Source organism: Phragmites australis, chromosome 23 (assembly GCF_958298935.1).
Source record: "Phragmites australis chromosome 23, lpPhrAust1.1, whole genome shotgun sequence".
Classification (NCBI taxonomy): domain Eukaryota; kingdom Viridiplantae; phylum Streptophyta; class Magnoliopsida; order Poales; family Poaceae; genus Phragmites; species Phragmites australis.
The window spans coordinates 20,905,001-20,917,120 of NC_084943.1; the positions used below are offsets into that span (position 1 = coordinate 20,905,001).

At 44.7% G+C, this 12,120-nt stretch overlaps 1 protein-coding gene across 1 annotated transcript; it reads left to right on the forward strand.

Annotated features, from left to right (window-relative positions):
• Positions 1–6,524: 6,524 nt before the first annotated feature.
• On the forward strand, positions 6,525–10,821 carry LOC133905700 (putative disease resistance protein At5g47280). The gene is made up of 4 exons (XM_062347461.1): positions 6,525–7,448; positions 8,401–9,151; positions 9,245–9,456; positions 9,880–10,821. The coding sequence occupies exons 1-4, from the start codon at positions 6,683–6,685 to the stop codon at positions 10,710–10,712; spliced, it is 2,562 nt and encodes an 853-aa protein (XP_062203445.1). The 5' UTR covers positions 6,525–6,682; the 3' UTR covers positions 10,713–10,821.
• Positions 10,822–12,120: the final 1,299 nt, after the last annotated feature.

Here is a 12,120-nt window from a genome sequence, read left to right on the forward strand (position 1 = left end):
GATGGAGACACGACAACAGATAGGAGATAGTGGCCTGATTTTCTTCGATGTTTAGTTGAGCGGCAAAGGCCGGATGGAAAGGCCACCGGAAGAATATTCGATCAATATGCGGGACAGAGCTATCCGGTCGATTCTGCTGGATAGAGCCATACAGTTCCATGCGTATGTGTGTTATGTTTTTTTATTTAATTGATGATTTTATTTAAAAGTATAAAAGTGGTCTAAAAATGTTAAACATTTTTATAATTAAACTAGAACACACTAACAACTCATATTAATTAGTTTGATAAAAAAACTGAGCTAATATTTAATTAAAATTCTGAAGAAAAAAAGACTGCTCTTATCGTATTCACTTAAATTCCACTAACTAAACAAAAACTAGCTCATACTATCTACTCTCATCCCACTAACCAAATAGAAAACTAAATTATCTCATCTATCTCAGCTAAATAGAAAATTAAATCATCTCATTAAAAAACATGAATCACTCTATCTCATTCAACCTCACTCTTCATCTAAACACACCCTGAACCAACAACACAGCTCCCTAATAAATATTTTACATGATATGTCTCAATTAAATCCACAGGGACAACCAATTTATTATGACTCCATAACACGTCTACACTCAACAACGACACGGCTCCCTAAAAGATATTCTACCTGACATGTCTCGATTAAATCGACGGCAGCGGGTACCATGAATATGACCTCGTGACTGCATCACACATTCACACCCCCTTTATTATACACGATAAGACCCTTATAAACAGGCAATCATTTGGCTAAAAAAAGCAACGGGTTCCAGAAGACGAAATCAAATTTCTTTTGCCGTCTACTTTCTCTCTCTCTCCCCTTTGCAAAAGCAGGGGATCGTTGTTTCCTGTGCACTGCCGTGCAGGCCCGGCTGCCGCCGCCGACACATCTCGCAGCACCTCCCAAATGTGAAAAGGCGCACGCACGCACACACGCACAAAAGAGACGGCAACACGACGGCGAACGGCACATCAGTTCGGTCCTTTTTGTGACTGGACGATCGCTGCTGCAACCTGCGAACAAACGATTCTTCTTCTTCTCCTTCTCGACGTCGTTTCGGTCGTCTCCTTTCCGGTCATGATCGCGTTCTTCAGGGGAAAAGACCTCACATCGCTTCAGTTGCAAACAAAGCTACCAAGCCTACGATCGATGGACGAAAGCTAGGCGGCTCGAGGTTAGGCAGGCACTACGAGGTCCCGCTTATTTTTTTAATAAAGAAAACTTTATTATATAAGAATTTATTTTTGGTTTTTATATAGCTTAAATGCACATATCTAAAAATAAAGAGCAATTAATACAAAAGGAGACACTAGAGCACCACGGGACCAGCTCTAGGTCTACGTCGGGACCTAGTCTAGATAGTTCACTAGACCGGATAAGAGTGCGTGTTAATGTCACCATATATTGGTGCTGCTGCTATTACAACATAGTTGCTATATAGAGTAGTCACGTACATTGATAAATAATTTGTAAATGAGAGTTAATGTTTTTTTTATTAAAAATCACAGTCATTTCTACAAAGTCGTAAGACTATCGCCGCTACTATCATTTTAGCTTTCAATTACTTACTAATCTCACCTAGCCAGTTGCCAAACATATTTTTAGCTGTACTATATAATTCTCTTTGCGTGTTTAGCTGAAATTAGGTTTTCACTACGCAATTCCTGTACATAGCATTTTGTTTTGCGGACCGTATCACCGTACAAAGCAAATGATCTTTTGTGAAATAAGACTCATCTACGAAGAAATGTCCCACGTCGCGGAGCTTCTCTCTACGTTAGATCCTGTCATGTGCGATTTTTATTAGTGTAAAAGGTGGCTATGTGGGCCGGGTTAAATAGGCCAGCACGAGGCACGGTCATTTCAGCCTGGCCCAGGCATGGCACGACAGCTAACGGACTGGATCGGCACGGCGCGATGGCTTAGGTTGTGCCTGGGTCGGAGTCGCAGTACGGTCTGTTTAACTATTTTTATTTTATAATTTATTTATATATCTAATACCATATATGATATGTGGTGCAATGATAATGTGTTTGACTCCAAGTAGAAGGTCGTGTGTTCGATTTCAGGTGAGTAAATTTTTTGTGATTTTTTTTTTAATTTTTCGTGGGCTAACAGACCGGGTCGGGACAGTACGATGGCTTGGGCCGTCCCTGAGTCGGATCTGCGGTACGACGGACTGGCACGGCACAGGCCATTTAACTGTTTCTATTTTTATAATACCTTATATAATTTGCTTAGATCTAATAACATATCGGATATGTGGTGCAATGGTAACGTGTGTGACTCCAAATAGAATGTCGTGTGTTTGATTCCGGGTGAAAGCAAATTTTTTTGATTTTTTTCAATTTTCCGCTAGACGACGAACTGACACAACACGACCCGTTTAGCTAACGAGCTTAAACAAGTTGTGTGCCGTGTCGTGCCGTGCCGGGCCGTGCATTCGACCACCTCTGATTAGTGCAATGGAGGTTCTGATCATGGGACATTGCTACTATGAAGTTCTGTATCCGCCACTGCTTGACGCGAGTGCTGCAGGTCTCGATCTAGCTCAGTGGTCGCAGCCCCTGCTGCCTGTCATCGTTGTCTCCAGCTTGCAGGACGGCTGCAACTTTCAGCACTGAATAATGCTCGTGTTGTCGTCGCCTCCTGTGCGGTAGGGATCGGACGGTTGGGTGGATGGCATATCATATGGTCAAGGTCAATGAATTGGCGGTCGCCGGTCCAATATTTGGACCAGGTTCATTGAAGGAATCAAAAAAATTGGGGGGAAAAGAGCAAATTATAATAAAACTGCTGAGAAATAATTGAAGAAACGAATTTGGGAAAGCAGCTGTTTGATTGCTACTGCTTCGTGGCGTGGCGTGGCGTGGATGGCATATTATATTCTAGCTGCACATATTTAGCATGTGTTGTTCGTCGTTAGCTTCGTCATTTGGTGTTCTTCCCTTTGACATCCGTGGCAAATGGCCATGGTTATCCGGATGATATGCTTGGCGCAGTGACGGACCCGGCGGAAGCTTGTAGAGGGGTTACTTCTTCCATATTACCTCTCTTCTTTCTCTACGACTACACGCTACATGATGGATAGACGGTACTTGGTCCGATTGCAAGTGTAAATCGTTTTAGGTGAGAATATTTTTTTTTCAGTGAGGCGATCGACACTTACACAGCTGCACAAGAGTTACACGAGCGTCTCTAAGGGAGCACCGGGGTTCAAACTCAAATCGCTCCTCCGAGAGTTGCCTCTAGAAACTAGTTGGTTTGACAACTCTATTTTTAAGCGAGGAGATGGTATGGTGTTCGAGTATGCTGATTTGATTCAATGGTTTTATTTGTGCTAATGAGAATTTGAACAACTGTATTTGTGAAAGTATGTTAATGACATGGTTCTCGTAAAAATTGATTCCATGGGATCGATCGATTAAAGTGGTTAATATGTGCGATTTTTGGAAGGACCTGTTTATGAGATATAAGAGAGTTTAACAGTATAATCCAAAAATCATGGGTGATATGACTTACACGCAAATTCGCAGTCCAAACGAGGGATACTTTTGTAAATAAGAAAAGACAGATTTATTTTTTCATAAAGATAATTCTACCCATAACGTGCCCTTTTTTATTGACAAGTTGGAATAGCTGCATGTGCTTGTATTGACAAGAGCCCACAATATGTCTATGACGTAGGTTTAACTATATCATAGAGCTGATTGTGTCGTAAGAAATGCTTATCATGCCCCCTGTCATCTTCACGAATCAAGCTCGACAATAAAGCCAGGCTTTTTTTTTTATTCTGTCATGCAGGATGACTAAATTTTAGTAGCTCCCAAATTATAAGTTTGCATCGGTACCTTCTAGTATGCCTTTCCAAAGACCCACCATAAAAGATCTCTAATTACATTCGCACACGCAGGAAAATGATCATGTTCCTTAATTTGCTTCCATATTCCACGAAACACTAGGGTAAATATACTGACGCGATGATGACCGACTTAGTTCGTTCCTCAAGCAAAACAAGATCACCAGCCCGTTGGTCAAACCAGACTCTTCACCAATGGACCAGTAGTACTGCATGCAGTGTACCCTTTCGAGCTCAAAGCTATTTCCGTAGTTTGTTGATTAAACTAAAAAAATTAAAGATCTGTTTAGTAGAACTTTAATTCTGATATTTATATTGAATCTAGAGTGTGTAAGCTAAAATAAAGTGATTCATATCTTTATTTTTAGTATAAAAAATAAAAAAAATAGCTTACTCAAACATCCCCAATTTATCTTCAACTCCAGCTTATTTTTTTTAAGCTATCTAACTCTAAAAATTCGTAAAAGTTAAACATAACCTAAAGTCCAGACTTAAAAAAGAAGGGAGTCGATTTCAGACATCTCGCAAAAAAATGATTAAAATGTAAAGTCCGTACAATAATGGGGTGGCCACTGGCTCTACGTTCGATTATTTCTTGGTCAAAGCCCATAGCAAGTTTGTTGATGCTCATTTAATTGCAGAAGTAGTACTGTTATTAGATAGGTAAGTTTTATATTTTTTAAGTTATTAGGTCAATTTAAAACTAAAAAATAATTAAAGATTTATTCCTATCTAACTAAATTTAAAAAATAAATTAAATAGTGATTTAGAATTATCCTTTACTTGCGTGTCTATTCATTGTCACAGCATGCGATGCAATTGGCCTAGTCTTCTCTACTTTTTAAAATTATGACAAGACAAGAGCTAGGTGGCCACTCAAATTCAAGCTCAATCCAGCGCGCAAGGAGTCGAATCGAGTTTTCCTTCAAAGAGTCAAGTTACAAAGATATAATTACATCTACTCATACAGACGAAAACAGTACATACAGATAATAAAAATATATCTATATAAGATTATACGTATTTACTAAGTCAAAATTCGTTCATGCAGACAACGAATCACGTATGGCTGAGCTGGGCTGGGCTAGTACCTGCAGTATCACCAGATCCACACAGGTGCAAGGTCCCTGCGTGGCTCTGGCTCGGTAGCGCATCTCCCACAACCACGAGGAGGCGTTGGCGTTGGGGTGGGGATGAGAGAGACTCAGAGACGTGCCTCCGTGGCAATCACCAACCACCCATGGATCTCTAGCTTTGCCGGAGGAGGTGGCAGAAAGGGAGGGATGGGGACGAGAGGGAGGTTAGGGACAATGGAGGAGAGACAGAGGGTCGCCAAGTCAAGGCGTCAAACAAACCAGGTCCCGAATCAACACGGCTCATCTGACAAACGTTAAGGCGTCAGACAAACGTCGATTTAGTCTGAAAGGGGATCCGGCTTATCTGACGTGCCGAAAGAAAGGCACGGATGAACAGTAATAATGATCTTTCTCTACTACAGTATACGAACAGTGACTGCAGTATCCTGCTACAGCAATTGCGAACTAGAAAGCACGTGCACAGTGTTATACTACCGGTGATTCACTCCAAATTATGGTTCACCGAGATATACGAGATATAGAATATATTTTTGTGTACTGTTTATCCTTGACTTAACTTTAGCGCGTCAAAGGAGTTAGATTCGTGTTAAGACCATCGAGAAAGTCTTTTTACGGACGAGAATTTTAATGGTTTTTTTTTACGATTTTTATTACGAAGAGATTATTAAGGCTATTCTTTTTAAACAGTATTTTCTTTTTTTCTTCGTAAATTCTTTCGAAAAAAATTGTTGGAGATCGAAGAAAATAAATGGAACAAGAATAGAGAGGGGAATCAGAAAAAAAAACTAAATAAAAAGATATAGTTAGAGATGATTAAAAAGTACTTTACCCAATCGCTTTGGACCCATCGGACGCAGAAGCACCGGAAGCACCATGCTTATGGATACATTGATTAAAGATCCCTTTACAACATACGATTTTGAAAATACAGGAATAGAAAAAATATAAGATTAAAATATTTTAGCATATTAAATCCTATACAATGGAAAAACATAAGAAAACTTAAAAATGACTGTTTAGATAGAGCACAAGAAAAATATAAAAATCAGATGAAAGAGATAGACTCAAACGAAATCTTTCATAAGGTTAGACCGACCTCATGTTACAATTTCTCCAAAAATTCTGTAAAAGAAGCCATTGCATAGGATTTTCGTTAGAATTTAACAAGCTTATTTCTTTATTCAAAAAACCTTTACAGGATAAACTCTAAAGATTAAAATCCTTAAAAATCATATGAAAATCCTGCGATGCAAACGAGGCCTTACTTTTTCCATAACCGAGAGCCAAGCAGGGCAAAGTAAACTGGGGTCGGGTCTACTTGTTAAGTGACGGTCATGCTGGTCTATTCCGGTGACTAACCACTACGGTACTTGTGAAGCGGACGCGGTGGAGTGGGTCCACGAGACCAGCAGCGGTGTCAGTGACTGAGGCTCTCGAGTCTGAGCTCAGGTTACCGGCGACCCCTCACCGCGACGGTTGACCCCCAGCCGGCGTTTCCCACGCTCCCGCCTTCCTATAACTACTCTCTTGCTTTCCACTCCCTACCTCTGAGACCCAACGCGACGGCCTCCTCCTCCACGCCGATGGCGACCCCTCACTCACCCAGCTGAACATCTGCACCAAGCACACGCAAGCAGGAGGCGGTAGAGAGAGGAGGGAGGAAGAGGAGAAGGAAGCGGCGTGAGCAGCCATGGACCGGCTGCTGTTCGACGAGCTGGCTGGGGAGGCGCTGCGGGAGCTGCTGCGCGCGGTGCGGGGCACCTTCCTCTGCCGCTCCACCGCCGAGCGCCTGCGCCGGAGCGTCGAGCCGCTGCTCCCCCTCGTGCAGGACCTCGGGCCTCACAACCAGCGCACCAACGGGGAGCTCGGGGAGCTCGCGGCGCGGATCAGGGAGGCGCTCGACCTCGCGCGCCGCGCCGCGTCCTCCCCGCGCTGGAACGTGTACCGCGCCGCGCAGCTCGCGCGCCGGATGGAGGCCGCCGACCGCGGGATCGCTCGGTGGCTGGCGCGCCACGCGCCCGTGCACGTCATCGACGGCGTGCGCCGGCTGCGGGACGAGGCCGGCGCGCGCATCGAGCGGCTCGAGCGCCGCGTCGAGGAGATCGCGGCAGCGCAGCAGCAGACGCCGCCGGCCATGTCCGTCCCCGTCGCGCCGCCGCCGCTTAAGGGCTCCATGGTTGCTATGCCGCCGATGGAGGCGCTGCCGCACAAGGCCATGGCGATGGCGATGGAGATGCCGCCCGCCAAGGCCGGGGTGATGGCCATGGACGTGGAGCTTCCGGAGGAGCACGCGGGCGACGGGATGCTGGGCGGCGGCCTCAAGGTGGGCAAGGAGAAGGTGAAGGAGATGGTGATGAGCGGCGGTGGCGGCTGGGAGGTGGTCGGCATCTCCGGCATGGGCGGCAGCGGCAAGACCACGCTCGCCATGGAGATCTTCAGGGATCACAAGGTCCGAGGTAAGAAGAATACGGATCAAATCCTGATCACCTCGTCTCCTGGTAGTCGATTTTTATGTCTTTTCCTTGAATTCGTCCGATCTTATGTGCAAAGATTGCATCTTTCGCGCAAAGTTTGCATGTTTTCTTGAATTATTGAGTGCAAAACATTTTGCAAATTGGGGGCATCTTTGGTTGTTGAATTTCATGATGTCGTGTAATTAGGTAAAGGTGAGGTTGATACTTCCGTTTTGCTCTGCACCACTTGTTTGGTCAAAATTGGCGCTTTGACCAGCTTAGTGGTAAGTGTACCATTGTGATAAGATCAGATTGCTTCTAATTTCACACAACTGACCATCTTAAAAGCTACTCTTAACTTCTTGGTTCAAGTTGAGTAAACTTTACTTGTGTTCATGGTGATAACATCTTAATCTTAAATCAAGATATGGTAGCCGCTTAGTGAAATACACATGAGACCAGCCGCGTCTGTTTAAACCTTAAACAAATGGTAACTCCAAACAGCTAAGTACTAGTGTGTTCTCTTCCAATTCAGATCCAAGTAATCTATTTTCTTTCTTATAATTCATAGGGTTATTACCAACTTTCAGATCATATGTTAAGAAATTGGTATCAGTGATGGTGGTGAAGCTTTGATATAGCTCAACTCAGCAACTTGTGTTCGTAGTGCCAAGTGCCAACACCTTCGATTTTAATCAAGATCACAGTAAACCTAATTCAATTATCGTCATCCTTGATAAATTAGAACACATATTATCCAAAATTGAGGCTACTATGCTAAATCTTACTTCAGCAACTTCTTTGTGATTGTCATGGTGAATTTTTGTTTCTCATCATGATCTAATGCATTCTCAAAGCTGATCCCCTTTTGTATTACGTTTCCCCCTTATTTCACGCAGTATTTAGCAAGGTTTATTGCCTTCGTGATGCTGACACAATTTCTTTCTTTCTGTAGGCTACTTCAACGATAGGATCTTCTTTGAGACGATCTCACAATCTGCGAACTTGGAGACCATCAAGATGAAGCTGTGGGAGCAGATCAGCGGCAACTTAGTGCTTGGTGCATTCAACCAGATCCCAGAATGGCAGCTCAAGTTAGGGCCGAGGGACCGAGGACCGGTCCTTGTTATCCTTGATGATGTGTGGTCTCTTGCACAGCTTGAGGAGCTCGTCTTCAAGTTCCCTGGGTGCAAGACTCTTGTTGTATCGAGATTCAAGTTTCCCATGTTGGTAACACGGACATATGAAATGCAGCTGCTTGATGAGGAGGAGGCTTTATCTGTCTTCTGCCGTGCTGCCTTCGATCAGGAGTGTGTTCCATGCACTGCTAACAAGAAATTGGTTAAGCAGGTCGCTGCAGAGTGTAGAGGGCTTCCTCTAGCTCTGAAGGTTATCGGTGCATCGATGCGGGATCAGCCTCCTATGATATGGCTTAGTGCCAAGAACCGGTTGTCACGAGGAGAGGCTATTTCGGATTCCCATGAGACCAAGCTCCTAGACAGAATGGCAGCAAGCGTTGAGCGCTTGTCAGAGAAGGTTAGAGATTGTTTCCTTGATCTGGGCTGCTTCCCAGAGGATAAGAGGATCCCTCTTGATGTGTTGATCAACATTTGGATGGAGATACATGATCTTGATGAGCCAGATGCTTTTGCCATCTTGGTTGAGCTTTCGAACAAGAACCTTGTTACCCTCGTTAATGATGCACAGTATGTATCTTCTGCCATATACGTGTTCGAAAATATTCGAGAAATTGAGATATCGCAAAGAAGAGCTTTAACTCTTTGCTGTTCTTTATGCAGGAACAAGGCTGGAGATCTGTATAGTAGCTACCATGACTTCTCGGTGACGCAACATGATGTGTTGAGGGATCTGTCACTTCATATGAGTGGACGTGATCCTCTGAACAAGCGGAGGCAGCTGGTGATGCCAAGACGAGAAGAATCACTTCCAAGAGATTGGCAAAGGAATAAGGACACTCCGTTTGAAGCTCAGATTCTTTCCATTCATACAGGTGCACATTAGTCACTCACTGTTCCCCACTTCTCTGGTTATTTATTGCCGACAATTTGCCATCTAATATCTTTAGTAAACCCATTCTGAATCCTTACTGAAATTTGCTAGAAGTAATGGAAGAAGATCCATTATAGTAATAAACACAAGTACACAATATAGTTAAGACTTCCATGATTGCAAGGTTCTGACTTGATCTTGTGAATTATTTTTCCCTGTAATCCACCTACTGTTGTACCGAACTGAAGTTCTTCAGCAGACCTTAGCATCATCCATAAAAGTCCATTTTAAACCAGTATTAAAAGAGCATGCTTCTGTAGTTTCTTCTGAAATATTACCTCATTGAACGTACAAGATGTAGTTTCCATCTTATGCTTTCTTCCTTTGGACAGAATGATCTGACCAACTGTTTTCAAAACTTCAGGTGAAATGAAAGAATCTGACTGGTTCCAGATGAGCTTCCCCAAGGCAGAAGTGCTCATCCTCAACTTCGCCTCAAATGTGTACTACCTCCCACCATTCATCGCAACGATGCAGAACCTGAAAGCCTTGGTGCTGATCAACTACGGAACCACCAGCGCAACCCTTGACAATCTATCTGCCTTCACCACGCTCAACGGCCTGAGGAGCCTCTGGCTGGAAAAGATCACCCTCCCACCACTGCCAAAGACCACAATTCCACTGAATAGCCTGCGGAAGATCTCCCTTGTCCTCTGCGAGCTGAACAACAGCCTAAGAGGATCAAAGATGGACCTCTCAGTGACTTTCCCACGTCTATCCAGCCTCACCATTGATCACTGCATAGATCTGAAGGAGTTGCCATCTAGCATCTGTGAGATCAGCTCCCTTGAGAGCATCTCCATCTCAAACTGCCATGACCTCACTGAGCTCCCATATGAGCTGGGCAAGCTGCACTGCCTGAGCATTCTTCGGGTGTATGCCTGCCCGGCGTTGTGGCGGCTCCCGCCGTCGGTGTGCAGCCTGAAGAGGCTGAAATACCTTGACATATCTCAGTGTATCAACCTGACAGACCTCCCAGAGGAGCTTGGTCACCTGACAAGCCTGGAGAAGATTGACATGCGGGACTGCTCGCGGTTGAGGAGCCTCCCGAGGTCGTCCTCCTCCCTGAAGTCCCTCGGTCACGTCGTGTGCGATGAGGAGACAGCGTTGCTGTGGAGGGAGGCCGAGCAGGTCATCCCGGACCTCCGAGTGCAGGTGGCAGAGGAGAGTTATAACCTTGACTGGCTTGTAGATTGATGTAATGGTCTGGATGCTTTGGCTTCCAAACTGACCATGTACAGATGATGTGTATATGTTTCCCTGTGTAGTGCAGGATGGCTGATCAATCCACTCGGCAATTTTGACATGTTCGGTCAGTGTTCAAGCATTGACCCTTCGGTGACACCTTGAGTTTTTTTTTTTCCCTTGGCACAAAGCACATTTATATACATAGGATAAAGATACAACGCTATAAACAGCCTTTTCATTTTTCGGATTCTCTTAAAACTGAAGGAAGGAATCGGAGCAAATCACCGTAAAACCAGAGAGGTTGGGATGGCATTTCATATAGGCAGTCAAGGCCTAGGAATGTGTACAAGATCCTCGATTAGAGGGCTAAACTAGGAACGGAAAGGTAATAAACTATAATAAAAGTTGTACAATATTTTTTAAGACCATGGCCAACGTCTTCCCTTCGGGGACAAAAATCCCGTCGTGAAACGATTTTCGTTTCCTTCAGAACTTCAACGGTTTCCCTTCACAGTTTCCGTCACGAAGCAATTTTCAAAGTCATTTACTTCAAGATGGGATTCTCTCTCATTTCCCTTCGCGATTATGCTCGAATGAAAGCTGTTGGAGATGAGATAAAATAAAGAGAATGGGAATGAGGAAGGGAATATGGTTAGAGATGGTCTAATATCCGTCTACAGTCGCAGCGGAAGGATTTTGGACACAAAGACTGGACTAAAAATCCTGAAAAAGCTATGCCAGGAGGCCTTTAGTCATTATGTTCGTAAACTGGTGAGAGGAGGGCATGTGAAGCACACGGACCTCTCCAAGAGACATCTTGTCATGAACAAAATGGATATCGCTTTCAATATGTTTCGTGCGGCGATGTTGAACTGGATTGATCGACATGTAGACAGCGCTGATATTATCGTAATAGACAACGATCAGGAGGTGCCTTGGCACCCGCCTGCACCGGAAGCTTGGGTCGGGGAGGATGCGACAAGGGCGGTCCCGGTAGTGATGCCAGCTGCATGGGAGGCACACATCTCGGCTAGGAGCAGAGCGGTACGTGCTGAGGCAAAGGACTAGAAGGGCTCCTTTTCGGCAATGAGGTCGGCTTGATGGCTGAGACACGGAGCCAGACCACACAGCAGGTTGAGGACGAGTTGAGAGTCGAAGACGGGGTGGCCGAGGTCACGCAGAGCGTCGGCGAGTTGCTTCATGCGTTGGCTGTAGGCAGTCACCATCATGTCGCCTTGGACGAGGGAGTGAAATTGAGCTAAGAGGTAGATTGTCCGGGGCTCTCTGTTGTTGCGGACGTTTCCCTCAGTCGCAAGCCAGAGATCACGAGCATGCTAGCCAGGCTCCATGGTGATGTCAAGGACATCGTCGGAGATGGAGCCGAAGAGTTAGGAGACAACGACATAGTCAGCTTGAA

Coding starts and splice junctions, on each gene's coding strand:
- LOC133905700 (XM_062347461.1), top strand. CDS start 6,683: ATGGACCGGCTGCTGTTCGACGAGCTGGCTGGGGAGGCGCTGCGGGAG. Junction 9,152..9,244: donor ACCCTCGTTAATGATGCACA/GTATGTATCTTC, acceptor TTCTTTATGCAG/GAACAAGGCTGGAGATCTGT. Junction 9,457..9,879: donor GATTCTTTCCATTCATACAG/GTGCACATTAGT, acceptor TCAAAACTTCAG/GTGAAATGAAAGAATCTGAC.